Source organism: Danio rerio, chromosome 22 (assembly GCF_052040795.2).
Source record: "Danio rerio strain M-AB ecotype USA chromosome 22, GRCz13ab, whole genome shotgun sequence".
Classification (NCBI taxonomy): domain Eukaryota; kingdom Metazoa; phylum Chordata; class Actinopteri; order Cypriniformes; family Danionidae; genus Danio; species Danio rerio.
Window position 1 is genome coordinate 33,750,700 of NC_141042.1, and position 26,801 is coordinate 33,777,500.

The 26,801-nt window shown below is 36.0% G+C and overlaps 1 protein-coding gene across 3 annotated transcripts; it reads right to left on the reverse strand.

Moving 5' to 3' along the window:
- Positions 1-1,791: 1,791 nt before the first annotated feature.
- On the reverse strand, positions 1,792-25,867 carry ssuh2.3 (ssu-2 homolog, tandem duplicate 3). Of its 3 annotated transcripts, NM_001423834.2 has the most exon segments (12): positions 1,792-4,304; positions 6,995-7,102; positions 14,371-14,476; positions 14,569-14,661; positions 18,300-18,388; positions 18,480-18,542; positions 18,629-18,747; positions 23,294-23,354; positions 23,433-23,562; positions 24,632-24,701; positions 25,354-25,403; positions 25,620-25,867. In NM_001423834.2, coding segments are annotated over 12 exon segments (1,050 nt in total). In that variant the 5' UTR covers positions 25,637-25,867; the 3' UTR covers positions 1,792-4,160.
- Between the last annotated feature and the right edge of the window lie 934 nt (positions 25,868-26,801).

Sequence of the window (26,801 nt, forward strand, 5' to 3'; positions counted from 1 at the left end):
AGGAAACAGGAACTACAGCGCTGTAACCTGAGACCAACTTATGATGCAAATCCAAGCTTGTGGCACCCACAATAACCAACTGCAGAGCCAGAGAGTACACACTGTACGTCAGATAATGTACGTCTTTTTGTCTACATCTTTTCTACCCCAAATGAAAAATACAGTAGGTGTTTTTAAACAGCTTTTGCTAATGAATGCTACAGCATACTCTGTTAAACTGACAAAAACTGTAATACTTTAGTTTTTACTTCAGTATACTGTGCATCTTAGTATACCATAGTTTATTTATTTATTTATATATATATATATATATATATATATATATATATATATATATATATATATATATATATATATATATATATATATATATATATTGATTTATTTATATATTAGAGTAATGGTCAGATGGATGGATGGATGGATGGATGGATGGATGGATGGATGGATGGATGGATGGATGGATGGATGGATGGATGGATGGATGGATGGATGGATGGATGGATGGATGGATGGATGGATGGATGGATGGATGGATGGATGGATGGATGGATGGATGGATGGATGGATGGATGGATGGATGGATGGATGGATGGATGGATGGATGGATGGATGGATGGATGGATGGATGGATGGATGGATGGATGGATGGATGGATGGATGGATGGATGGATGGATGGATGGATGGATGGATAGATAGATAGATAGATAGATAGATAGATAGATAGATAGATAGATAGATAGATAGATAGATAGATAGATAGATAGATAGATAGATAGATAGATAGATAGATAGATAGATAGATAGATAGATAGATAGATAGATAGATAGATAGATAGATAGATAGATAGATAGATAGATAGATAGATAGATAGATAGATAGATAGATAGATAGATAGATAGATAGATAGATAGATAGATAGATAGATAGATAGATAGATAGATAGATAGATAGATAGATAGATAGATAGATAGATAGATAGATAGATAGATAGATAGATAGATAGATAGATAGATAGATAGATAGATAGATAGATAGATAGATAGATAGATAGATAGATAGATAGATAGATAGATAGATAGATAGATAGATAGATAGATAGATAGATAGATAGATAGATAGATAGATAGATAGATAGATAGATAGATAGATAGATAGATAGATAGATAGATAGATAGATAGATAGATAGATAGATAGATAGATAGATAGATAGATAGATAGATAGATAGATAGATAGATAGATAGATAGATAGATAGATAGATAGATAGATAGATAGATAGATAGATAGATAGATAGATAGATAGATAGATAGATAGATAGATAGATAGATAGATAGATAGATAGATAGATAGATAGATAGATAGATAGATAGATAGATAGATAGATAGATAGATAGATAGATAGATAGATGTGTGCATTACCCCAGTAACTAGAATTAACAGGTTAATTTACTTTGGTATAGTTCAGACCACACTAATTTACAATAACTATAGTATTTTTGAGCCTCCAGTGATAACTAGAACAACACAAGCCTTAAAGAATGCTGAAGAATGGTTTTTGAAGCGTTGGTTGATAACCATTTGTAAAAGCATTTGTTTTACTACAAAAGGTTTTTTTTTTCAATCAAGATTTTTTTAAAGTATCAATTTCTGTATTTATAGTTTGATCCTCGACTATCATGCTAACTTTAAACCCACATTCTAAAAAACATCAACTCTGCTATGGTTGTTTGGGATGGGGATAGTTGTAAGTTCATTAAATATGACACAATCAAACCCTATTTCAGATTTGTTTTATATTCATTTAATTATTTGTTTTGGTACATTTCTCTTTTTTTGCAGCATGCCAGGCAGAGAAAGCACAAGACAAGGGAGACATCTTTCAGATGTTATTTCTGGGCCCACAAAGCCTGCATCCCAGGACCCAAAACAAACAAACAAACAAACAATCAAACAAACAATCTGTCTGTCTGTCTGTCTGTCTGTCTATCAATCTTCGTTTGTTTATCTGTCTATCCATCTTTCTATCTATCTATCCACATTTGCCTCAAAATATTAAAAGCTGACAGAAATCTTATTGACTATACAGCAAAATTCCATGTTTATTAGAGAGAAGAGAGAATAGTTCATAGCCAGTCTAATAAAATAGCAATTTTCCATCTTAGTACACAATGTAACTACAGACGAGTCGAGGTTTAAATAAGAAAATAATAAAAACTCTTTGGTCATTTTTTGAGCGAGATGTTAATGGTCTAATCTATCTATGCTAAGCTAAGCTAAAAGTGCTCACACCAGACTTTAAGATGTGCTGAATGGATTCAAAAACGGTAGGCTAAAACTCAATCGTTTAGCTCTAGGCTGGCTGTAAAATGAGCCTACATGTATTTCTAGAAAAAGTGGAGTGTTACTTTAATGGCAAAAGAAAACTCTCTCATGATCTATTTACTCGTCTTTACTCACTATTGAGCAGACCGATCTCTTACCGAATATAGACTATGCATTGTAATTTATGGAGGGAGATCAGACACAATTATGTGCTACATTTAACAAATAACCTCTAAACATCCATCAAGCTGTCCAGACCAGGCTTCTTTATCTGATAAACCCCCACATTTAAGGACTACTAAGCCTAAGTTACCAAGGCAACCCCTCGATTTATGACTGTAAGATCTTGATAAAGAGCATCAAAAAAAAAAAAACATTCTTTCCATTTCTTCTCTACAAAAACGCTAACTATGATTCTCATTGAAATGAACCTTAAAATATAACTAAAATGATATATATATTTTTATAGAGCTAAACACATAGCATGTATGTTCATATTCTCAGTGGATTAGTTTGAATAGTAAGTACACATTTTCTAAAAATTGATTATGGAGCTTCACATAATGCTTTAACCGTCTTTACTGTATACAATTCCTGACTTGTATAATATCTTAGTCTACTCAATAGCACCAAAGTAGCACCAACTCAAACCAAATACTAGGCTTTAATGCAAATATTGCTAGTTTTGTTGAATAAAATCAGCAAAAAATGTAAATTAAATATGACCACAAGATGCTGATGCCAGAAACTTGTAATATTGTCGGCTAAGTGAAGTACCAGCTAGTTTTTGAAGTAACTTATAAGGGTGCCTGATAACAAGGGTGCCCTATATTATTGAATATTACAAATGTTATATACCATTTCAATCAGAAAGGTGGATATGCACATTAAGATGCAGGGACATTGATGGTTCACATGAATCGTTCATACTGGAGATTCATGTGTGTTTCAGGATATGGATTAGATAAAATTCAATAGCTGGGGAGATAATACATCCATGTGAACAAACACACGCTCTTTGTCTGCAATGCTTGTGCGGTCATGTATACATTAATATAAAAAAGTGATATAACACTATAATTTTTGTAATATAAATAAACATTTGCATACTGACCACCGGGAAAACTCCAGATCAAAGATATATGTATATATGTGTATATATCTTGGGCTCGGGATGGTCCTACGTTCATATGAAAGGAGCACTGCCCTCAAAATGGTGCCTCTATTGAAACAATCCTTCCAATAGACAACAACAGCTTAGGCGACATCTAATGTAACTATCTATGGCCATTATGTACAGCAAAATTTCTTGATTATTACGCCAGAACGAGGGAATAGTTCACAGCCATATAAAAATAGTTAATAGTCTAATAAAATAGCGATTTTTCATCCCAGTACACAATGTAAATACAGAAGAGTCGAGCTTTAAATAGGAAAATAATTCAAACTCTTTGGTTATTTTTGAGCGAGATGCTAATGGTCTAATCTACCTATGCTAAGCTAGGCTAAAATTGCTCACGCCAGACCTAGAGAACGCCTGAATAGATTAAAATATATATATCATGATCTATTTACTCATATTTACTCCCTATTGTTCATCTGAACACTTGAAGATTTTTAGGTTTTCAGATTTGAAGGAACTTCAACAAGTTGAACAATTTACATATTAAGCCAGAATTCAGTCAAGATCAATTAAAGTAATAGCAGATAACTCACAAAAAATCTCTCTCCCATATATATATATATATATATATATATATATATATATATATATATATATATATATATATATATATATATATATATATATATATAGTCAGTACACTAAATCTTTAAAGAATGGAGCAACAGCAGCATTTGGCAGGGTAATCCTTTGTGAAAACTTTGTGTTCCTTTCCATAAACGTAAAAAGTATGTGTTTTCCCCTTCCATAAGTAATCAACTTGCGTGATAGGAATCAGCTCAATGGTCTGCCTCTGGAAAATGAAAAAAAAAAGCTTTATTAAAGTGTCTTTTATAATTTTCACACATGTCACATGATACACAATGCACTGTACATTAATGTTCAGTCAACTGTTTATTTAAAAAACAACTTGACCATTAAAATGCACCTGTAACTACGCAGGTGTGGTAACAGAGATGGAGTTCCATGTGCAACATTTATTTAAGAAAATCGTCAGCAGGCAGGTGTCAAAACAGTAACAGAACATTAATAGCAAAGGCAATCCAAAAGAATAATCCAGGAGACAGGCAAAGGTCAGGTCAGGCAGAAAACTATCACAATCCAACAAACAATCCAAGAATCAAAAGCCAGACAAAGCAAAACATGGTAACAAGAAACAATACTAAACAAGGAACGACTATATCTATGGTGCTTAAAGCTGCGGTCACTCGGGACTTTTCTCCCCATAGACTTTCATTCATATGCACTTGAATACGTTAGACCGGAAACGCAAGCTCGTGCAACAAGTTTCGCAGTTCGCTGCGTCGCAAAGTTAAAGCTTGGTGAACTCTGACCTGCGAAATCGCATTATGTTACTGCATGAGGCTAACCGATAATCAAAACATAACCTCTCTAGACAGAAATTGAAATTATTGACCAATCGCTTGCTTTTTAAAATGTCTAATCATATTGTTTAATTCCGCCCCTTTTCGCCGCACCGTACAACAGAATTTCACACACAAAAACTCTAGTGCGAGCACAGCATAAGTCTTTGTAATCAGTCTTTGATCAGCTACCAGCTGTGTTTGTGTAATCATGGGAGACTCGGAAACAGGAGAGTTTGAGGTGCGTGATGGGATATGTAGTTCACAATGTGACACAATTGTAGTCCGGGTGAAGGTACATGTTTACCAGGGATCTGCAAGCCTGGATCGCTGGTGATCGTGACAGCCCCATTATGCTACTGTAAAGATTCCTCATTTTATTTATTATTTAGGAATAAAACAAAAAAATCTTTATCCTATTAAATATTGTTGGAACGACAAATAACTCAATTATGACAGGTATCTCAAACTGTCTGTCAGCAAATTTAAATTTGAATTTTTGCATAGCCTCTTTAAGCTGATAATTATGTTATTCACGCGTACATGTGAAGCATACAGATGTACAGCTGACAGAGAGACATCATCTGGAAACTCTGCATCGACCTGAACTTCTTTCTGAAAGATCAGCATGGCCTTGTAAACATGAAAAGAAAGATTGTTTCTCATAGGGCTTCTGCCAAAAACGCAGAATCAAAGCTTTTCTAAACCGTGAATGAATATCATATATCATATATGAAAAATATGTTTTACTATTTAATGTTTACTAGTTCTACAACTATTTTAGCCACGCAAAGTTTATGAAGACTGTGTTGTTGTTTATGAATGGGTTTATATTGCCGACAGTGTTCAGCCACTGAAAATGTCTGGCAAAGGATTGGCTATTTTGAAGTTCATGGAGTATTTTTTTTACAGCATTGATAATATAGTCGGTTAAATAGACCTGAGCATTCGTTTAGTTCTACAAATGTAAGAAGGAGCTGAAAACAAGCAATGTACGAGGATCAGCGAGCACAATTGAAAATGAAAAGTCATTCATTGTCTTGGTAACGTAAACATAAGTGTAATGTAAAAAGATGACAGGATATTTCTGTTTTTAGCACTTCTTTTTTCCTGATCTAATTTTTATTTAGTTTAATAACAAAACATCAGTAAATGTGTTCTTCCGGATAACTAGCTTTACTGGGGAGAAGTTTGATTTAAATTCACAAATTTGTTCATGTTTGAACAGTGACAGCCTGTGACAGTTTTGGAGAAATATAATTCATGCCCCCGCTGGCCTGTCAACAACTATGCATGATAAAGTGCATGTCTCCATTGAGTTTTCTAACTAAAGAAATGACCTTGTGTTATATCTAATCGATGCGCGTTCGCGTGTTCATGACTTAAGGAGGCGTGGCTTAGGATGGCAGGAGAGGGTCGTAAAATTTCTAAGTTATTATGCTAATGCTAGCATTCTGGCAGATCTCCTACTGCACCTTTACGGAACTGGCATCTCTAAGCTTTAAGCCTGGTTTATTCTTCTGCGTCAAGTGACCGGCGTAACCCACGGCGCATGCAACGCGCATAGCTGTGCATTTATACTTCTGCGCGCTGTCTCTGTTGGTCTGCATTAACACTTCCGAAACGCTAGTTGGCAGTGAGGTGTAAATGTTCCCCTGTGTCGAGTTTCTTCGCTGCTGTTTCGCTTTTCCTGAACACTTCCGGGATGTACAAGTGGCTCAAACTCGCTCATTTTGAGGCAGGAACCGGCGGACGTGCAACAACTTTAACTATGAGGTAAACACAAAACAAAACTTTCCATCCGGAGCTCCTTCACGGGACTCCACACTTGTAAACAATCGCTCCATCAGGCTCGCACCATTCACGCGGCTCACGGTCCCGCCCAGACTCGTCAGCGCTACCAAGCCGACCAATCACAGAGCTTGCGCTACGGTTCGTTGCGACGTGTAGTTACATTTTTTGAGAGGTGCACGTCAGCGTTTGACGCAGGAGTATAAATCAGCCTTAAATCCCTCCCCTTCCAAGACTCTCTTCTACTCTGATTTGTCAGATGGATCAGTCTGTTGTGATTGGTTTACTGCTTTAAGGATTAAACAGATCAGTTATTTACTATCACTACCTGTTGGAGAATACGACAAATGTTGGAGAACTGAGCCTGATGTTTTCTCACAGCACTTTCAGACGCTGCATTCACAGAGCTGTCCGGAAAACTGACAACTGGATAAACCTGCAACAGGGAGTAGAAACTGATCAGAAAAATAAGGGCCATTGACACAGAACATAACACACTTTTTCATTCCAATGCACTAGTCTTTCATTGTTATTCTATGTAAACAAACACTTGACAGACACAAGCGCCGTGTTTTTAAAGTGCACATGAAATCAAAACTAATCATATCAATGTTGTTAGCTCATATTGCTTGTTTTGTTGTGAACAATTCATCTGGGTATGTCATTAGGGGGAAAAAAAAATGTTTGTCGTTGTAATCTAAAATTGAAATCTGAAAATGCACATCTTGTTTGCTTTGAGTTAAATTCTCAGATTACAAATGTTTGAGGTATAGGGTGTGGCTAACATATTCAACCACACACCTCAGACTGTCAGTTTTGGCAGCGTTATGACAACAAACAAATGTCGAGCAGGAGGTGTCTGTTAGGTTGTAAGAAAGGTAGTGACAAAGCTGTAAATTTGCGTACGCAGAAAAAAATTCAGATGTATGAAACACTGCGTACACCGAATCTCACACATATTCTTTTGTACATCCGAATGAACGTGAAACTGAGCGCAACATGCACGAGCACAAAACCGCTCCCTGCCTCCCCCCCGGAAGAATATGCTAATGACTATGCTAATGGCAAAACTCAACGAAAAAGCAACGGCAAAATCAAGCAAAAAGAGAAACTTTGAACAGAATGTGAAATGGAGGTGCTGCTTTCGGAGGTAGACCGGAGAAAAGCGGTGTTATTTGCAAGTTTGTTCTCCGGAATTAATAACAAAAGAAAAAAATAGAGTGGGAAAGTTTAGCTGATGCGGTTAACACAGTTGGGTCTGAACATCGCACTGAGTGCATTTAAAAAAAAAGAAATAGTGTGGTTTATATCTGTAAAATGTTGCAGTACCCTTAGCAGTCTCAGTGGCACACCTCATAAGACGCTTGTGATCATGTTTTGACACGTTCGAGCATGAGCTCGGATCGAATCCAGCGTCTGATGAACTCTTTCTTCTTTTGTTCCCCGCTACATATCAGATTTTGCCAACTATTTATCACGAGAAAGACAAGTAGGAATCATCAATAAGTTTGTGCATCATATTTTATTTGCACATTTATTGAATGGAAATGTTTCTGATTCACGCATGCAAATTCATCTTCAGATAGTGTCTTTATAGCAATGAGCGTGCGGTAGATTGCTCAGATTACATTGGGAAAACAGGCGACTGCTGCAAATTGTGCTTTAATGTTTAGCTGGTCAACTGTATGGTATGGAAACCTCACATACCTACTAGATGAACCCGTCTCATACAGCTGCCATTGCAAGGCTCAGACACTTTGTGGAGAAGAATTTAACACAACTGCCTCCAGGAGTCGCCAATGGAAATAAAACAGACAAGCACAAAAAATGTGCGTACGCCAGCCAGAAAGCTGCCGTGAACCTGCGCACATTCCCACGTTCAGTTCATTGTTAGTAAATCCAAACGTGAGCCATTCTGAGCGTGAAACCTGGCGTACGCAAAGTTTTTGTGCGTACGCAGCGTTGATACATGAGGCCCCTGCCGTTTGCAGGACAATGACATGGGGTCTCTTAGGAATTTCTAAAAGTTAAATAAATTTTATTAAACTATTAGAATTACCATATTTTAACCATAACTCACAGAAGATAAAATAGTAGTTTTTTATAATAAAAAAACAACATAAAAATGAAAAGCAATAATTTTTTTTATACATTTTTTTTATAGAATCAGTGTGTTTATGTTAGATTAACAACAAAAAAAAAGCATCAGCTGCAGCAGATTGATTTTATAGCCCTAAGTTAAACTTTCTGACACCTTTATGGCAATCAAATGCATTCAAAATAAATACAGGCCACAACGGAATATTGAAAATGATCTTTGATTTGTGGTCTCCCAAATTAAACTAAGAACAGACCTGTGCTGAAAACATTGTGTCCACCTGTCTCTTTAGCTGAGTTTAATGTAAATTTAAACAAATTAATAAATGACTATAAAAAGTATATGGTTGTTAGACTGTTGCATTTTTTATTGTTGTCAATATGCTTGTGTTTATATAGACCTATAGTTGTATGTGCAACGTTTGTATATCTATATCCTCCTCCAAGGAATATGGGGTTCGCGAGTCACTGGCATTGTTATTTTAGGGGTCGCATGCGGAAAATTAAGTATTTTCCCCTGTATTAACTCCCCTGAAACCCAAAATGCCTACTTTATACTGCATTCAATCAGTGCGCAGTAGAAAAAACAAGCCACGCCCACTGTTTTCTCATTTAATAATTACGTTTAAAAAACGTAAACTTTTACATCACTAGATGTTCATTACTGTCAGTTTCAAAGCAGTGGAATATAAAATAAAAATATGGAATATAAAATGAGAAAAGAGTGGGCGTGGCTTGTTTTTTTCTACTGCGAGCTGATTATATATAGTCAGTGCTTAATTCGTGAATTGCGAGGTCTCGAAACATATGGGGTAACGGATCCGGCATGTTATTCGAGGAAAGAGAGGCGTCACGCACGAAAGTGAAGAGGGTTGGAGAGTCATGGAAGAAGTGAAAAGTGAACAGCGGACGTGAGGTGGGTGAGTGAGGAGGGGGATTGGTACAATGAGGTGCCGGTCAGATTTTAGAGGTGCCGGATCTGGCACAAATGAAGCCCTGGATATAGTAAAGTAGGCGTTTAATTGAGAAAGATAAGGAAAAGGGTTTTTGGGAGTTATTACAACCTAACACACCTCTTCCTCAACATTTTTGTTATTTGTCAAAACTGACAGTTGAAGGGGCGTGGTTTAGTATGTTAGCCACGCCCAATACCTCAGACAGACATCATCTGAGAATTAAACTGAAAACAAAGATTTTAATTTTAGATTACACAGGCTTATTTCTTATTCCTAATGACATGCCCAGATTCATTTTCATTACAAAACTAGCAATGTGAGCTAACAAAATCAACATGGTTAGTTGTACTTTAATAAAATATTCCTAAAAAGCTGCATCTTACGTTTTTAGACACAAAGACCTATTCTGTGAGAACGGCTCTTTATGTTGTCAAATAATTGCTGCATTCGTATAAAAACATTCCATTAGAAGGCCAGAATTACAAAACAGTATGCACTTGATGGAAGTGGAAAATTCTCTTGGTGATTCTACTTAATGTGTAAGAATGGACACAGTAGCTCATTTCCATAATGACAGTCTACCAAGAGCCGTGCAATTTTTTTAAAAGTGCATTTAAATGAATGAATCCACAGATAAAGTTAAGTCTTTTCTTATCACGCTCTCTGTGTTCCTCCTTCTACAGCTATCAAGAGCAAACTGATTTAAGACCAGTTTAATGGCACAAATGCCAGTAATTGGTCTTCTGCAAACCCTTAAAATTACACTGCAGCTAACTCATTTGCAAAACCCACCGTGTCCACCATATTTCACTGTGTTTTTAATAACTGCTGACTGTATAGCAGAGATGCCCAAACTAGGGTCAGTGGGCCAAAGTTGGCCCATAGAAACCTTTTATTTGGCCCGCCATCTCATCTGAGAAGAGAAAGAATGATGGGGAGAGTTTTGAGATTGTCAATTCAAATTAAAATGTAACCCTTTGTTTGTTTGTTTTATTGTAAAAGCTAACTAAAGTTCATTCATTCATTCATTCATTCATTTTCTTTTTGGCTTAGTCCCGTTATTAATCTGGGGTCGCCACAGCGGAATGAACCACCAGCTTATCCAGCATTTGTTTTACGCAGCGGATGCCCTTCCAGCTGCAACCCATCACTAGCAACCATCCACACACACTCATTCACTACGGCCAATTTTAGCATACCCAATTCACCCGTACCACATGTTTTTGGACTTGTGGGGGAAACCGGAGCATCCGGAGGAAACCCATGCCAACACGGGGAGAACATGCAAACTCCACACAGAAATGCCAACTGACCCAGTCAAGGCTCAAACCAGCAACCTTCTTGCTGTGAGGAGAACCTGCTACCCACCGCGCCACTGGGTCACCCCTAACTGAAGTTAAACGTTTCAATTAAATGGTGTAAATTAAATCAGATTTTGTATAAATGTACATACAGTTACCTGACAACACAGAGACTTTTGTGAGCAAATCAAGTCAAACCTTCTTTTTAAAACAGAATCTGATTTAATTTAGATTCTGCTTAACTAGCATTAGAAAACAATGTTTTCTTTTATTCTTAAATATTATGAAATAAATTAGGAAATTATTGAAGTTTAATGTACTATAGTTTGGTATATTTACCTTCGGCCCACGGCTCTCGGTGATATTTAGTTTTTGGCCCTTCATACGCAAAAGGCATTCCTGCTGCTGTAAATTTTTTTTTTTTTTTTTTGTTTTTGTAGACTGTATTTTTCCCACTTAAATTCTTTTGTTACAGAAATAGTTTACTGAAAACTGAAAATTTTGTCATCATGTACTTATCCTCTACTTTTGCCAAACCTGAGTTTCTAAGATTTTATATCAAAGAATGTTGAAAAATTGATTTACATCAAAGAATGTTGGAATAAAACAGCCAATTACTTTCATGGTATTTTTAGTTACACTGTAAAACCCAGTAAGTTAATTTAACTCATTGGCCTCTATTTTATCGATCTAGGTGCAAAGTCTAAAGTACATGGCCAAACGCGTTAAAGGCATGTCAGAATCTGCTACTTTAAGGACAGAAAAATATGCTCTGCGCCGCGGCAGACAGGGTTGAGCTTATTCTCTTTGTGATTTAGGAATAAACCAATCAGTTTTATCTCACATTCCCTTTAAGAGACAGTTGCGTCATTTCATGGCACATTTGCTATTTACATGGTGGACTTTGCAAGTGGAAAAACTAAACACTTCACTAGCGAGAAAACAGTTAAACAGACCATCTGCAGCTCTAGGATAAAGAACGAGCCTCCACCAATTGGCCTCTTTACTTTCTCTTTCTTTCGTGGATAAGGAAACAGTGTTGTATGCACAGACATCCAATAGCCTACATAATTAATTTTGTTTGTTAAGCACAAAGATTTTTTTTAAAACTTTCTAAATTCAGTTTTAATTTCCAGCAATGTATAACTGAGCAATAATAGCGAAGTGTGGTCAAAAAACTGAGCCCCATATGGGCTAAAACCTGACAGGTGGTCAAATAAATATATAATAAATATGCATTAAGTAAAATAAATATGGATATATCAAATAATAATACAAATCATAGTAACATTATACAAAAGCAAGTTGTTGTGAATAAACTGAAAAATGTCCCCCAAGATGAGGCATGGAGGCAGTGTTTTTTTTTTTTTTTAAATTTATGTAGAAAGTAATAATTTTTGTAATATTTTAATCATTTAATTTTTTTCATTTGTAAAGATATCTGTGTATTGCTGTACATCCTTTGTGTATTTAGCAATGTGTAGGCGTTTAAGGCGCACAACTAATGAACTTCAAAATTCGAGTTCCTCAAAATAGCAACATGCCAACAATCCGCCTTAACACAACTCTTTTTTTAGACTGAAAAACCCATGAGTCCACAAAGTGGCACAAATGGATATACTGTTTAAACAACGTGATGCTAAACGAGAAAATTTGGGTTATGCTTATCTGAAAACACCAACACATCAGGGCGAACACGTCTTGCGCCTTATTGTGCCAGGTGTATGATAGGGCCCAAGCTGTTTGAGAAAATCGAATGTAGCAAACCATTTAAGTTTTGAAACCAAATGCAAACAGTTGAAGTCAGAATTATTAGCCCCCCTGAATTATTATTTATTACTGATAGATTATTTCAACAAATTTCTAAACATAATAGTTGTAATAACTCATTTCTAATAACTGATTTATTTAATCTTTGCCATGATGACAGTAAATAATATTTGACTAAATATTTTTCAAGACACTTCTCTACAGCTTAAAGTGACATTTAAAGGCTTAAATAGGTTAATTAGGTTAACTAGGCAGGTTAGGGTAATTTGGCAAATTATTGTATAATGATGGTTTGTTCTGTAAAAAAAAAATCTAAAAAATATATAGCTTAAAGGAGCTAATGATTTTGACCTTAAAATGTTTATTAAAACTGCTTTTATTGTAGCCGAAATAAAACAAATAAGACTTCCACAGAAGAAAAAATAATATCAGACATACTGTGAAAATGTCCTTGCTCTCTTAAACATCATTTGGGAAATATTAAAAAAGAAAAAAAAAATCAAAGGGGGCTTATAATTCTGATCTCAACTGTATATATATATATATATATATATATATATATATATATATATATATATATATATATATATATATATATATATATATATATATATATATATATATATATATATATTATAATATATATTTACATATATAAAATATATAATTTCGGGCGAGGCAGTGGTGCAGTAGGTAGTGCTGTTGCCTCACAGCAAGAAGGTCGCTGGGTCGCTGGTTCGAACCTCGGCTCAGTTGGTGTTTCTGTGTGGAGTTTGCATGTTCTCCCTGCCTTTGCGTGGGTTTCCTCCGGGTGCTCCGGTTTCCCCCACAGTCCAAAAACATGTGATACAGGTGAATTGGGTAGGCTAAATTGTCCGTAGTGTATGAGTTTGTGTGTGAATGTGTGTGTGGATGTTTCCCAGAGATGGGTTGCGGCTGGAAGGGCATCCGCTGCGTAAAAAAACGTGCTGGATAAGTTGGCGGTTCATTCCGCTGTGGCGACCCCGGATTAATAAAGGGACTAAGCCGACAAGAAAATGAATGAATGAATGAACATATATAATTTCTATATTTTACTGTATATTATTTGTGTTCATATCATTAAACATTTATAGTATTAGTAACAAACTTTTTGAGTTCAGTTAATTCAGTTAAATTTGAGTCAAAACAACTATATACTAGCATTAGAATTAAGTTAAAACAAAAAATGTATTTATGTATTCATAACTCATTTTGTTTGAGTTCTCCTTAATATAATCAATTTATGAGGCCCCATAGCTCTTTTTCATTAAGTCAAAGTATTTTTTTAATAATAAGTTAAACAAACTTATTTTATTTCACGATTCAATGATTTTACTGTTTTTCACGGTTTTGCATGCCTGCTTTTTTTCATCATTCTTGAGAATATCTTGTTCTGTGTAAAATGGGAGAAATAAATTCACTAGAGTGTTGTAAATAATGAGAAACTTTCAATTTTGGGGCTGAACTGTCCTTTGAACAGGTGTAAAAGGCGCTTAAATGGCTTTGTTGAACTAAGGAGAAAATGGAGGCATTTCAAGCACCATGTTATTGTTGCTCACCATTGGAGCCACATCAGTAAACAGTTGCTCTCCAGTGATTTGACTGAGAAGCTCAAGAGGGAATCCTGAACCCTTGTCAATGACAGACACGTGAATGTTGTTTTTCCTGAAAAGACAGTGCACAAAAAACCACACTAACTATATTTAAAATTATGTTGTGTGTGTTGTGAAAATGAGTGTTAGCCAAGGTTTTCTTACCATGTAACCTTAAGGCTAATGAAGCAATGAAGCTTTCCATGACTGTTGCACTTTACACATCGGATTGTCCCCATTCCTCCACAAGCAAGGCAACTGGAAAACAGATCATTTAATGAGCATCGAATGAGTTCGAATCTGACCAAACCATTATCCACAATGTTAAGCTGTTTTGGGTGGTGTTGATATGTGGTGGCCAGAGTTTTCTAACTTTAAAAGGTGCGTATGGAATTCCGTACTGTCCAAGTTCCTTTTTTAGGGCAAGTCACTTCACTCGGTCATTCTGTTTGAATGGAGATACATCAAATTCTCCAAATTTGCTTGCCAAGCTTACGACTAAATATCATATTGGTAATCACCAATACAATTAAACAATAGCCGCTTCTTTAGTTTCAATTCTAAAAGTTTGAATCACACAAAATCTGCAGAAACTCACATCTGGTCCAACCCACATCCCAGGAGAATCGTCAATCTATAGTGATTGGTAATTGGCTCCTGTACTAGAAGGCGGGGCTTTATTCTCCATATTGACCGCTACACTTTTCCCCACTCACAACTAACTTTACTTCACGCCCATTAAAAATAATGAATATAAGTAGTATGAATGTATTTAGACATGCAACATTATTACATGACATACCCACAGGCCCTCTGATAACTGTGGGGGGGAGGGGGTTGACCCTAGCGGCGCCCCTGCCTACCCACATCAGTTGGGTCGCTCCTATTTATACATTTTATCCTGTGGCTTGTGGGATAGTAAATTGTTCATTGGATTTCGGCTTAGTCCCTTTATTAATCTAGGGTTGACACAGCAGAATGAACCACCAACTTATCCAGCATATGTTTTACATAGCTGATTCCCTTCTAGCTGCAACCCATGACTGGGAAACATCCATACACACTCATTCACACACATATACTATGGGCAATTTAGCTTACCCAATTCACCTATACCCGATGTCTTTGGCCTTAGGTGGGAAACCAGACCACCCGGAGAAAACCCACGCGAACAGGGGGAGAACATGCAAACTCTACACAGAAATGCCAACTGACCCAGCCGAGGCTTAACCCAGCGACCTTCTTGCTGTGAGGTGATTGTGCTACCCACTGCGCCACCATGTTGCCAATCAGCCAAAGTACCAGAGCAAAATACCAATAAATTGTTTGACTGCCATCTTCAAAAAGAAAAAAGAAAACAAAAGATATGTAATTTTTAGATCAGTATTACACACCTTTAAACAAAACCAACATACATTAAATACTAAATTAAATCAACGATTGACTCAACAAACTGGACTTGACAAAATTCAAGCAGCTTTAACTAAGTGAAGTTTATTAAAAAAATAGTTTTGAGAGGATCACGTGCTTATGATTGCTTACAGCTGTTCCCGCATGATCCCATTTATGATTTAATGAGATGGTTCCAAAAACCACTTTAAATACTTTCATTTCCATATAACAGCCATGTTCGTTTTGAGGAAATGAGTGGCACGATGACCCAGTGGTTAGCACTGTTGCCCCACAGCAAGAATGTCACTGGTTTTAGTCCTTACTAGGGGTGTAACAATACAGTTAGCTTACGGTTCAATACATACTTCGTTTTTTTAACACGGTTTTCGGTTCAGTTCTGTGGTTTGACTCATGCATGTTTTTTTTTTGTTGTTGTTATTTTATGCTTAGGCAATAGGAACAGTAAGAGGTTAAGGAGAAAAAAATTAAAACAATTAACACTAAAATCTCACAGATGCTGGTAACCCATGTACAGACTGGGAAAATTCCTACATTTTGAAAATAAACATACATGTGAAGTTAATCAACAACACTTGACCATATCAAATAAACATATTTGTACGTCAGTAAACATTTTAATTAAACTTAACACTGCCTTTGTTATTTTTATGTGTCTTTCAGAACCAGTTGGGTATGTTTGCTGGAAGTATTCAGTAAGGGATTAATTATTTTTTTTATTATTATTTTTTTGAGGACTTTATTACCTTTCCTGCTATCCTGCTTCAGACAGTGATATTGCTGGCTGATGGCGCTGCAGATGTGCAGGCATGTCGGAAGTGTTTCCGTTTGAGTAGGCTGTATGTGTATAACAATGGTTGCACAGTCATTTTTTTGTTCACAGTTTTTTCCTTCCTCTGCATTATACTCAGCAACAAAATTTAAATGTCCCCAAACCGCAGATTTGAAAGATGCCAGCGCTTCCTCTTTCTGTTGCCTTACTTTACAGCCGCTCGTCATGTTAAAGTGTGGAATGATGGTTAAGCGTCCCCTAACGTTAGAGCATAGTGATTGAATATTTACTTGCTAGGAGCAGATTCCTCATCTCAGCTCACAGACTTCACCATAAACAGTCAATTCGGAGAGGAATAAAACACACATCAATGATTTAAACGTAACCCCCCCCACCACCCACCACCCCCCCAAAAGAAAAGCGCAACTCAAAAGTGCGTATCATAGATGTCGTACCAATTGGTTCAATATTATATTGAGAATTATGGCATCCCTAGCCAGCCGACGCTTTTGTGCAGAGTTTACACGTTCTCCCCATGCTCACGTGGGTTTCCCGGGTTCCCTCCCACCATCCAAAAACATGCAACTTAAGTTAATTGACTAATCCAAATTGGCACCATAGACATGCTCCTAGTAAGTAGCTATCTCTTAAGAGCAATCACTATCTGTTCATTAGCTACTACAGCAGGGGAGTTCTCGAGATCTACCTGAGCTCAAACTCCCCTCTTGCTTTGCAAACGGGAGGGAGCCCCAGGCTCAAAGATCTAATGAGCTTGGGGCTCTCTCCCCGGACAGCATGCCAAACAAGCTTTATAATCAATCATCAGCTAAGTGTCAACTCTTGAATGATTATCAAGTAACTAGTTTCCCAAAATTTTTAACGTTTACTTTTATTTCTCTCTTCATAATATTGCTTGAGTGTTCTTTGTTTTTTTATAGTTGAGCCAAACTTCACGCCAACATCAAAAAATTATAATATTGACTAGATTTGTGTTTATGTGCCATTCTGAATGCTAACCCATCCTTTTAATTTTTTTTAAGTACATTTTTGCAAAGCTCGAACAAGATTATTATCCAAAATTTACATTTGTAGTCTTCATTCATTTATTCATTTTCCTTCGGTTTAGTTTCTATTTCAGAGGTCACCACAGCGGAATGAACTGCCAACTATTCTGGCATATGTTTTATGCAGTGGATGCCCTTCCAGCTGCAACACAGTACTGGAAAACACCCACACACTCTCACATTCACATAGACTCTCACACACTATGGCCAATTTAGTTTATTCAATTCACCTGTACCACATGACTTTAGACCAGGGGTGGGCAAACTCGGTCCTGGAGGGCCGGTGTCCTGCACAGTTTAGCACCAACCCTAATCAAACACACCTGCTTATAGATTTCTTGTGATCTTAAAGACACTGATTAGCATGTTCAGGTGTGTTTGACTAGTGTTGGAACAAAACTCTGCAGGGACACCGGCCCTCGAGGATCAAGTTTGCCCATCCCTGCTAGACTGTGGGGGAAACCGGAGCACCCAGTGGAATTCCACATGAACACGGGGAGAACATGCAAACTCCAGGCAGAAATGCCAACTGGCCCAGCCAGTACTCAAACCAGAAATCTTTTTAAAGTGAGGCGACAGTGCTAACCACTGAGCTGCCCAATTTGTAATCTTTCAACATTATATCAACATGTAGTTTCTCAAGACTGTACCTTTGCCTGCCAGTGCCCCCACACACACCACAAAACTGGCGTTGGCCATAGTTAGTCCAACCCATGCCACCACAGAATCCACACAGAATCTGAAATAACAAAGATATCATGATTAAACAATAGAAAAATAAATTAATGCAAAAGAAAAACTTTTAAATGACATTTCATGATAACACTCACCCTGCCTGTACGTCCACAACTTAGACACATAGTTCTACCAAGAGTAGAGCATGACGAACAATCCTAAATTCAAAGATCACCGATAAATAAAACTTCTAAAAATATGTTTTCAATGAATGTGATCAAATAAAAAACTGAACAAGTTTTACTTGGACACTTGATGTGTGAGGAACGGGGATGGTTATCTCACTATCTTGGAAGAAAGATGGCATGCACACCGGGATGCTCCATGGTTCGGGAGGAATTCCAGATCCATCCACCTGCTGACCTGATAAATGAAGAGTATGTTTAGGCAAGAAAGAATGAGATACAATATTCAATAATCGGTCACACTTTACAATAAGGTTCATTAGTTAATGTTAATTAATGCATTTACTAAGATGAACAAACAATGAACAATACATTTACTACTGTATTTGTTCATGTTAGTTAACGTTAGTTAATAAAAATACAGTAGTTCATTATTAGTTCATGTTAACTCATGGTGCATTAACTAATGTTAACAAGCATGGACTTGAATGTTAATAATGCATTAGTAAATGTTCAATTATGATTAATAAATGCTGTACATGTGTTGTTCATGATTAGTTCATGTTAGTAAATGCATTAACTAATGAATCTTATTGTAAAGTGTTACCCAATAATCTCATTGCAGAAACTGTGCAGATGTGGTCATGTTGATCTGCTGGTTAAACCGAGCATCAGAATGCGTAAGAAAGTTGATTTAACTGGCTTTAAACATGGCATGATTGTTGGTCTCAGATGTGCCAGAAACTGTTGATTTAACTCTTATATTATCCTTGGGGTCAATTTGACCCCATTCAATGTTAAACATATGTGCATATATAGTTGACTTTTTTTTTCTGCTTCATATTGAATGACTTTTCCGAATTTAATGGGGAAAACTTGGTTAACATAAAATTCACATGATATACTTTTTTCAATGCCCTGTACACATTTTGTAACATCTGTCTTCCAGGGTCTTTTAGCTGTAAAAAACATAAGAAAATAAAAAAATTACACATATTTCTTTTGGGTGATATTGAAGTCACTATAACATGCTATGATTTTATAATATGCACTAGTTTTTTATATGTTAAAGATAATAAAAGAAAAATATTAAAAAAATAACACGACCATACCTGTGGTATCGCAGGAATCACTGACAGTTCACATGACATGGTGGTAGGTGGAATCCTAATTATCATGAGAACTTTGATATGTTCCATGCCATGGGCGGAGCTAATTCTTGCGAGAACCTTGATATTTCCCATGTTTTTTGTGGAAGGGGAAACATAATTCACATGATTTACAGGGAAAGTGCAAAACTATAAAAGCTTGCACATTAAGCTTTCTAAACTATTTCTTTTTGTGCTCGGTGGGCTCTCACTTTAAGCTCTCTCAATTGAAAATGGCCTCTAAACAAAGGTCAGAGATTTTGTCACAGATTTTTGACATTGAAAGTGACATAGAGGAGAATGTGTCTAAGACAGGATAATCTTGAGAAGGACCCTGATTATGTGGCATTCTCCTCAGATGAGAATGACACTTCTAGGGTTCTATTTTGACGGTCCATGCGCAGAGCGCAAAACACAGGGCGCAAACGCTTTCAGGGCATGTCAGAACGCATTTTTGCTAATTTACAAACGGGAAAATTCGCTTTGCGCCAAGGCGCATGGGCTAAAAGGGTTGAGTTTATTTTCTTAATGAGTTATAGGTGTGTTTTGAGAATAAACCAATTAGAGTGTCATCTCCCATTCCCTTTAAGAGCCAGCTGCATCGCGCCAAGAGCGCATTCGCTATTTACAGGACGTAAAGTAAGTCTAAGTGGAAAAAAATGAGCATTTCATTAGCAAACAGTTAACAGTTAAGTTTTTTAACAGAAAACTGTTAAACAGAGCATCTACTGCGTGAGAATGAGAGATAATGGAACTGCTTTCACTTTCGCTCTTGGATAGGGAAACCTTTACGCACAGACATCAATTAGTCTATAAATAATTAATTTTGTTTGTTAAGCGCAAATATTTGTTTCAAAACTATTTCTAAATTCAGTTCTAATTTCTAGCAAATGAAATGAACAATATTAACCAAGTGTGGTCAAAATACTGAGTTATTTCCAAATACACCTGCCATGCCCCATATGGTCTAAAACCTGACAGGTGGGCAAATCTAAGCTTGTTTTTAATAAAACAAATATAAATATGGATATAATAAATATTACTGCTAATAATAATAACATTATACAAAAGCAAAATGTTATAAATGAACTGAAAAAGCCTCCCGAGATGAAGAAGACATAAAAGCAGTGATTTTTCATATTTATGTAGGCTAGAAAATAATGTTTTGTAATATTTTAATCCTTTATATTTATATCCTATATCTATTCTTATTATATCCTATATATATATCCTTAATATTTAAATTTTTTTATATGCAAAGATATTTGCCTATTGCTCTCTTGTGCGTATTAAGCAGTGCGTAAGCGAGGAGTTTAGACCGGGTTAGTTTTGGTCTAATGAAAAATCTATTATAGTTTCTCAAAATAGCGACGCGCCAGCGGTCCGCCTTATAACGCCTTCCTTTTTAGACCAGAACGCCTATGGGCGCACAAATGAGCGTTAATGCATTTGCTATTTAAACAGCGTAGCGAAACGCCTCAAAACGACTCTTGCGCCAAGCTGAAACTACCAAAAGACTATTGCGCCGCGTCTTGCGCCACACTGTGCCGGGTGTATGATAGGGCCCCTAGTGTTGACCATCTGTTGTCTCTCAACCACCAGCAGACAAAATGATCTTCCAAAAATGGAAAATTATTATGGTCCTGCCCACCACTTGAACGACAGGGTAGACTTAGTGGTGCTAATGTCATCAAAATTGTTCCAGGGCCCACCAGATATGCTGTTAATCATGTTCAAGACATAAAATCAGCATTTCAGCTTTTCATCACACCATTAATTGAATATTATATACTAGAAACAGGAAGGTTAAAGGGGTTTTCATGCACAACCATCTCTAAATTATTTTGAAAGTTCCTTGCTGATGCAAGAGGTAAGAGGAGAATACTAGTTTTGACGAAGCCTTGGTGAATAGTTTAATGAAGGGGGCAGAACATATCAAACACCACAGAGCATTTGGTTGGTCAGAATACTTGATATGAGACTGAGGGTCAAATAGTTAATCGATTAATTTTCCCATGAGTGACTAACTTAAAGTAGTTGAACTAGGTATTGAACTCCTGGTTCAAAAAACACGCAAGTGTAGGTTGCCAAATTGATGGCACCAACAGGAGTGTGTCTGACTATCAAGCTTAAAGGCTGATTTAAGTTGTGTTCTAAATTAAAGCAACAGCACACAATAAAATAAATATTTCCAAAAATGTATATTTTAGAAACGGCTTCTATTACTTGCAGCTGAACAGCAGGATAAACTGACAATGATCACCTCAGGTACACCTCATGTGCTTTATTCAGTGCAAATGCTAAAAATGTGAGTTTGAATGCCTTTTTACATGATATTTATTGTCATACTACTAAAAGCAGCAGCAGATAGTTCACCTCAGATCTTGACCAAGAATAAACAGTTTGGAATTGAACTTCAGAACTGTGACTCAAAACCAAAACTTAAAACTCAATCTGCATCTTATTTCGGAGGCTGTTACTGTCCACCGGAGGTCACATTTCAGTCACGGATGCTTTGAGAGCTTTCCTGAATTATTGAAATACGCTGTTTTCCACAGTGACAATGAAGGGTGCTAAAATATGGTTGGCTAAACTGGAATTGGGCGGGTTCAAAGAACCGAAACAAAGACAGACGTAAACAAGAATGTTCACTTAGCATTTTTCTTAAATATCTGCAAACATATTATGGTATTTTTATGCTTTAGCAGAGTCAATAACTTGCATAAAGCACCTTTAAAGCTTTGAACTGTATCTTCTAAATGCATTTTCTTTTGCACACTAACTTATAGACAACCATGTTATTTCACAGGGGTGTCTAACAGACATCCAAACGCAGATGTCTTTGCCAAAGGAAGGCTAAATTTGGCATAACAGTGAATATCTACACTGTAAAAAATAAATCCGTAAAATTTACGGTAAAAAAACGGCAACTGTGGTTGCCAGTACTTTACCGTTAAAAACACGGTACAAACCATAAAAATAATTTTAAATTTTTACGGTTAATTACCGTATTTTATTAATTTATCGAGGTAATATGTCTGTATTTTGAATGATCAACATCTACACACCTTTTGTTACACAGTTAGACACGTTAGCTCACCCACATGCAGGATGTGATGAGGAAGATACATAATGAGCCAATGCTCATCACAATCAACTTTTCCCACAAGCAGAAAAAAGTACCAGCAAATAGAAGGTGCTCAGTGTCATTCAAACAGTTACTAAACACCAGTATGGTTACACGCATAAAAATAAACACTGTTTATCAACATTAGATGTAACATAAATCTCTAATGTACATTACTGAGGGGGAAACAACTAAAAAGATCCATATTAATGTCAACCAAATGCATAAAAAGTTATGTGCCATGCAGGGAGTTCTGGGAAAGTCAATTTACGGTTATTCGCCGTAGATATTAAGGAAACATACCGTTAACCAGGTTAAGGATTTGTACTGTAGCATTTTTACAGTTTTTTACCGTTGAAATCATGGCCATTTTTTACAGTGTACAAGATTTTGATGATTCGTCTATGATTGATCTCTTGTTAGATGTTCAAAGTTTTAGAGGTAGCATGGCCCTAGTCTGATGAGTCTTGACTTCTGCCTGTCAAGAGACTAAAAAACTCTCTTCTTACCATAGTATGGTTCACTGTCTCTTTCTGTTCTTCTAGATTCTGTAAAAGTCTCCAGTCGGTACTGTAAAGACATATACGTTTGTAAGTTAATGGCATCATTATATAGTGAGGTAAGATGTTCGTGAGTTTTGCTGCTGACCCGATATGTGTTGAGGGACTGCAGGTCTGTGAACACCATCTCTTTGACTGGTTTGGAGCTGTAACAGCATTTGCTGGACACATATTCAGTAAAGGCTTCCAGTGCAAGTTCTTCACTGATCGCAGGAATGCTGAGGGGACACGATTAAAGTGAAGTTCACATGTGACCAGCCAAACATTGTCCAAAATATTGAGTATGCAAAACCCCCTTTACCACTTAGCATTCCAGTAGTTAATGGCTCAATAACCAGAACGCTGGAATGCTAAAGGGGTTAAAGAACAAATCAATAGAAAGGTTGGTAGATATTATAGATGAGAAATATATGAAAGTAGTCTCACACATTGTGAGAAATTGCCAGCATTTAAACAATGACTCCCCTTTAGGCTATGACCACATCACCACCTCAGATCTGCAATATTTTTTAATAATTCAAATAGTTCTATACATATTATATCTCAAAGTTCTGAGTTTATTTCTCACAATTTTTCAAAACTTCCTCTTGCAATTTTGAGTTGACATAGCAGTTCTGAGTTTAATTCTAGGTTCAGCTCTCACCATTTGGACAACTAGTTTAAAACTCACAGTCCAGCGATACAAATTTTGCATGAAAATGTAAGTTTTTAACATTTTTGTTACTCATAATTGTGAGAAGTGTTAGAAACATTTTTTTTTTTCTGCATTTAGATATCTTATACATTGGGGGGAAAAAATGCTGGAATCCACACAATTGATTTGTGTTGAGACAACATGAAGGAATTAAGTTAACTTATTAGTTTTTACAAATTAAAGTGGATTTAACAAAAACAGTTAAGCCGCCCCAAAAAACCCTCAAGAATTTTGTTGTTTTAAATAAGTAGCTTGAACAAACAGTAAACGCAGTTTTTTTTAAGTGAATGCTAATCAATAATATGTAACAGAATACACAGTCCAATAGAAGCTTTAGTGTTTTAACACAAACCTTTACTTACAACATTGGAAATTGGAAATACGAGGTGATGTGTAAAGATTACATTGCAACAAAATGGACATTTACATTGGGCAATCTAATTTCCTCTTACTTGAAGACTTTATAGCCCCATATGTAGCAAGATAGAGAACAAAGAATGCAAATCGTGTTTATAATTAATGCTAAGTCTATATTTAGCCATTTAAATTATTTAAACTGATTTCGTTAATCAATTTATTAAAAAAGCTCTTACTTAAAGTGTGTCTCTGGTGCTCTGGATGAGGCTTCTGGTTGTGGCAGTCCAAAATCTGCTGGTGGAATAACTGAGGATAAAATTTAAACAAAAAGTGTAAAAATTCTCTTCATTTCTCTCCATTTAATGAAATAGATGAGATCCTAACACAAGTCTTTTTTAAAATGTTCAGTAAATAGGTTTCACAAGAAAGTAAGCTATTCAGGTACTTTTTGAATGCATTTGTGTGCATCTCTGGTCTTTTTTTTAAAGCTTTAATTGTTTTCTCATGTTATGATGAAACAGCAGGAAGGAAACTCATTTCACTCAGGATGTAATAACGAACTTTTAAGCTGCAGTGAAAACAGGAACTATTTTATTGATTTGAATCTCTCTAAAATCCCGTTTTATGTTTATGGCTTGAATATTGTGTAGGTATGTAACTGTGCCATGGATTTAGAGTAAAACTGATATTTGAGGTAATATTTTGGAAAAATAAATAGGTAAAACTTCAGTTTAAGTACCAACTTTCACTATTTACAAGTGGCTTTCTAATATTAAAATACTGGCTGTTTACTATTATTTATAAAGTACAAATTATACATGATCTTATTCTACATCCTACGTAATATCGAAACCCAACTGAAAAATATAAAATTAGCACTTTGTTGAGAGAAATAAGGGTATTAATGGCAAAAATTGAACCTTAAATAAATTGTGACCAATAATTTTAATTATCCTACCTGCTGCATAAGTCCCATATCTAGTATGATCTGATGCCCCATCCTGGCCACTGTCAAAAAAGCAGAGCAGGTGTTTTTTTTATGTTACAGTATGACAACAACACAACCATTAAAAAATAGAAACATGTTCTTAATTAACAAACGACTGTCTCATTATTTCATTATGTTTAGGCTATGAAATAACATTTCATATAGTAACAGTAAAAAGCTTGATATACAAGTGTTTTATCTTTCCTTCAAAATGTACTTCATCTTGTTAGACTTACCTCAGCGCCTTGTCCATTGCTGGAGGTGGATTGTGAATTTTAGTTTTGAAACGCGAAAATTAAGAGGAACGACGTTTGTGTAAAGATTGCAAAAAAGTCTTTCAGAATACCTACTTTGACATGGAAAATATAAATGTAAACGTGTTAAAACATCAGTAAACGCACACAGCTATTTGGCTATTTTTTAAGTACCGTAAACACTACTGCACTGAAAGTGTTGACTGCATCCTTATATTTGCTGCACTTGCGAAATAAACTCCTGGCCTGATATTTTTTATACACTTGCAATTTGGGAGTTTTCTGAATGAAGAAGTCACAATATGGCAAGCCATTTTAACATTTAAGGTGAGACATGCAGGCAAAAGAAAAACCAAAAATGTTTTTTACCTGCTTGTCAGTTTTAAGATTGGGAGTTATTCACTTTTCAGGTGTTTGTTTTTTTGGTTTGCAGTCTAAAGTAAAACTCTTTACATTAAAACTACACTTCTAAGTGTTTCTTTTTGCACATATTCTCAATTTCTGTTTGTAGACTTTAACAATTCATATTTTTAAAGGCTGTTTTTTCACTAAATAAACTCATTGAGCCATCTACTTCAGCAGCACTTCCATACACCAACATGTACATTTTGTTCAAATCTATATTCTGAAGGTATTTTTAAAAGGGATGTGCCCATACATATTTTGCCATTGCTATCTCATGGCAATTCGTAACTTCTAAATTCAATCTTATTCCTAAAATTTAGTACAATTTACTTATTTGCTTATGATTTGATTGGGTTCAGGGGTGGGATTGGGTGCCACACCTCCTTTTAAAAATTTTACATTTTCATACAACTAAACTTTACGAACTTGTACAAACTGGCCACTAAACTTACAAAATGTAAAATAGTTACGTTTCCTTGTGAGGACACATTTATTCTACACACAACTTTAAAAATGTACTGTTGTTCTTGCTGTTCGCAGTACTTTCTGAATTATTGTGTGATAAAAGAGGCTGCACCACACTGGCAAACTAAACTCAATTTTAAAGTACTGAAAATTCAAGAAAAAGAAATGTTGAATTGGCTGAAGCCACAGTTTTTTCTTGGCATGTGAACAGAAGGTGATTGTTCATCCTCCAGGTAGAAATGTCTATCAGACAGACAGCTATAAAATAATAATCAGGTCAGAATGGGATCTTAA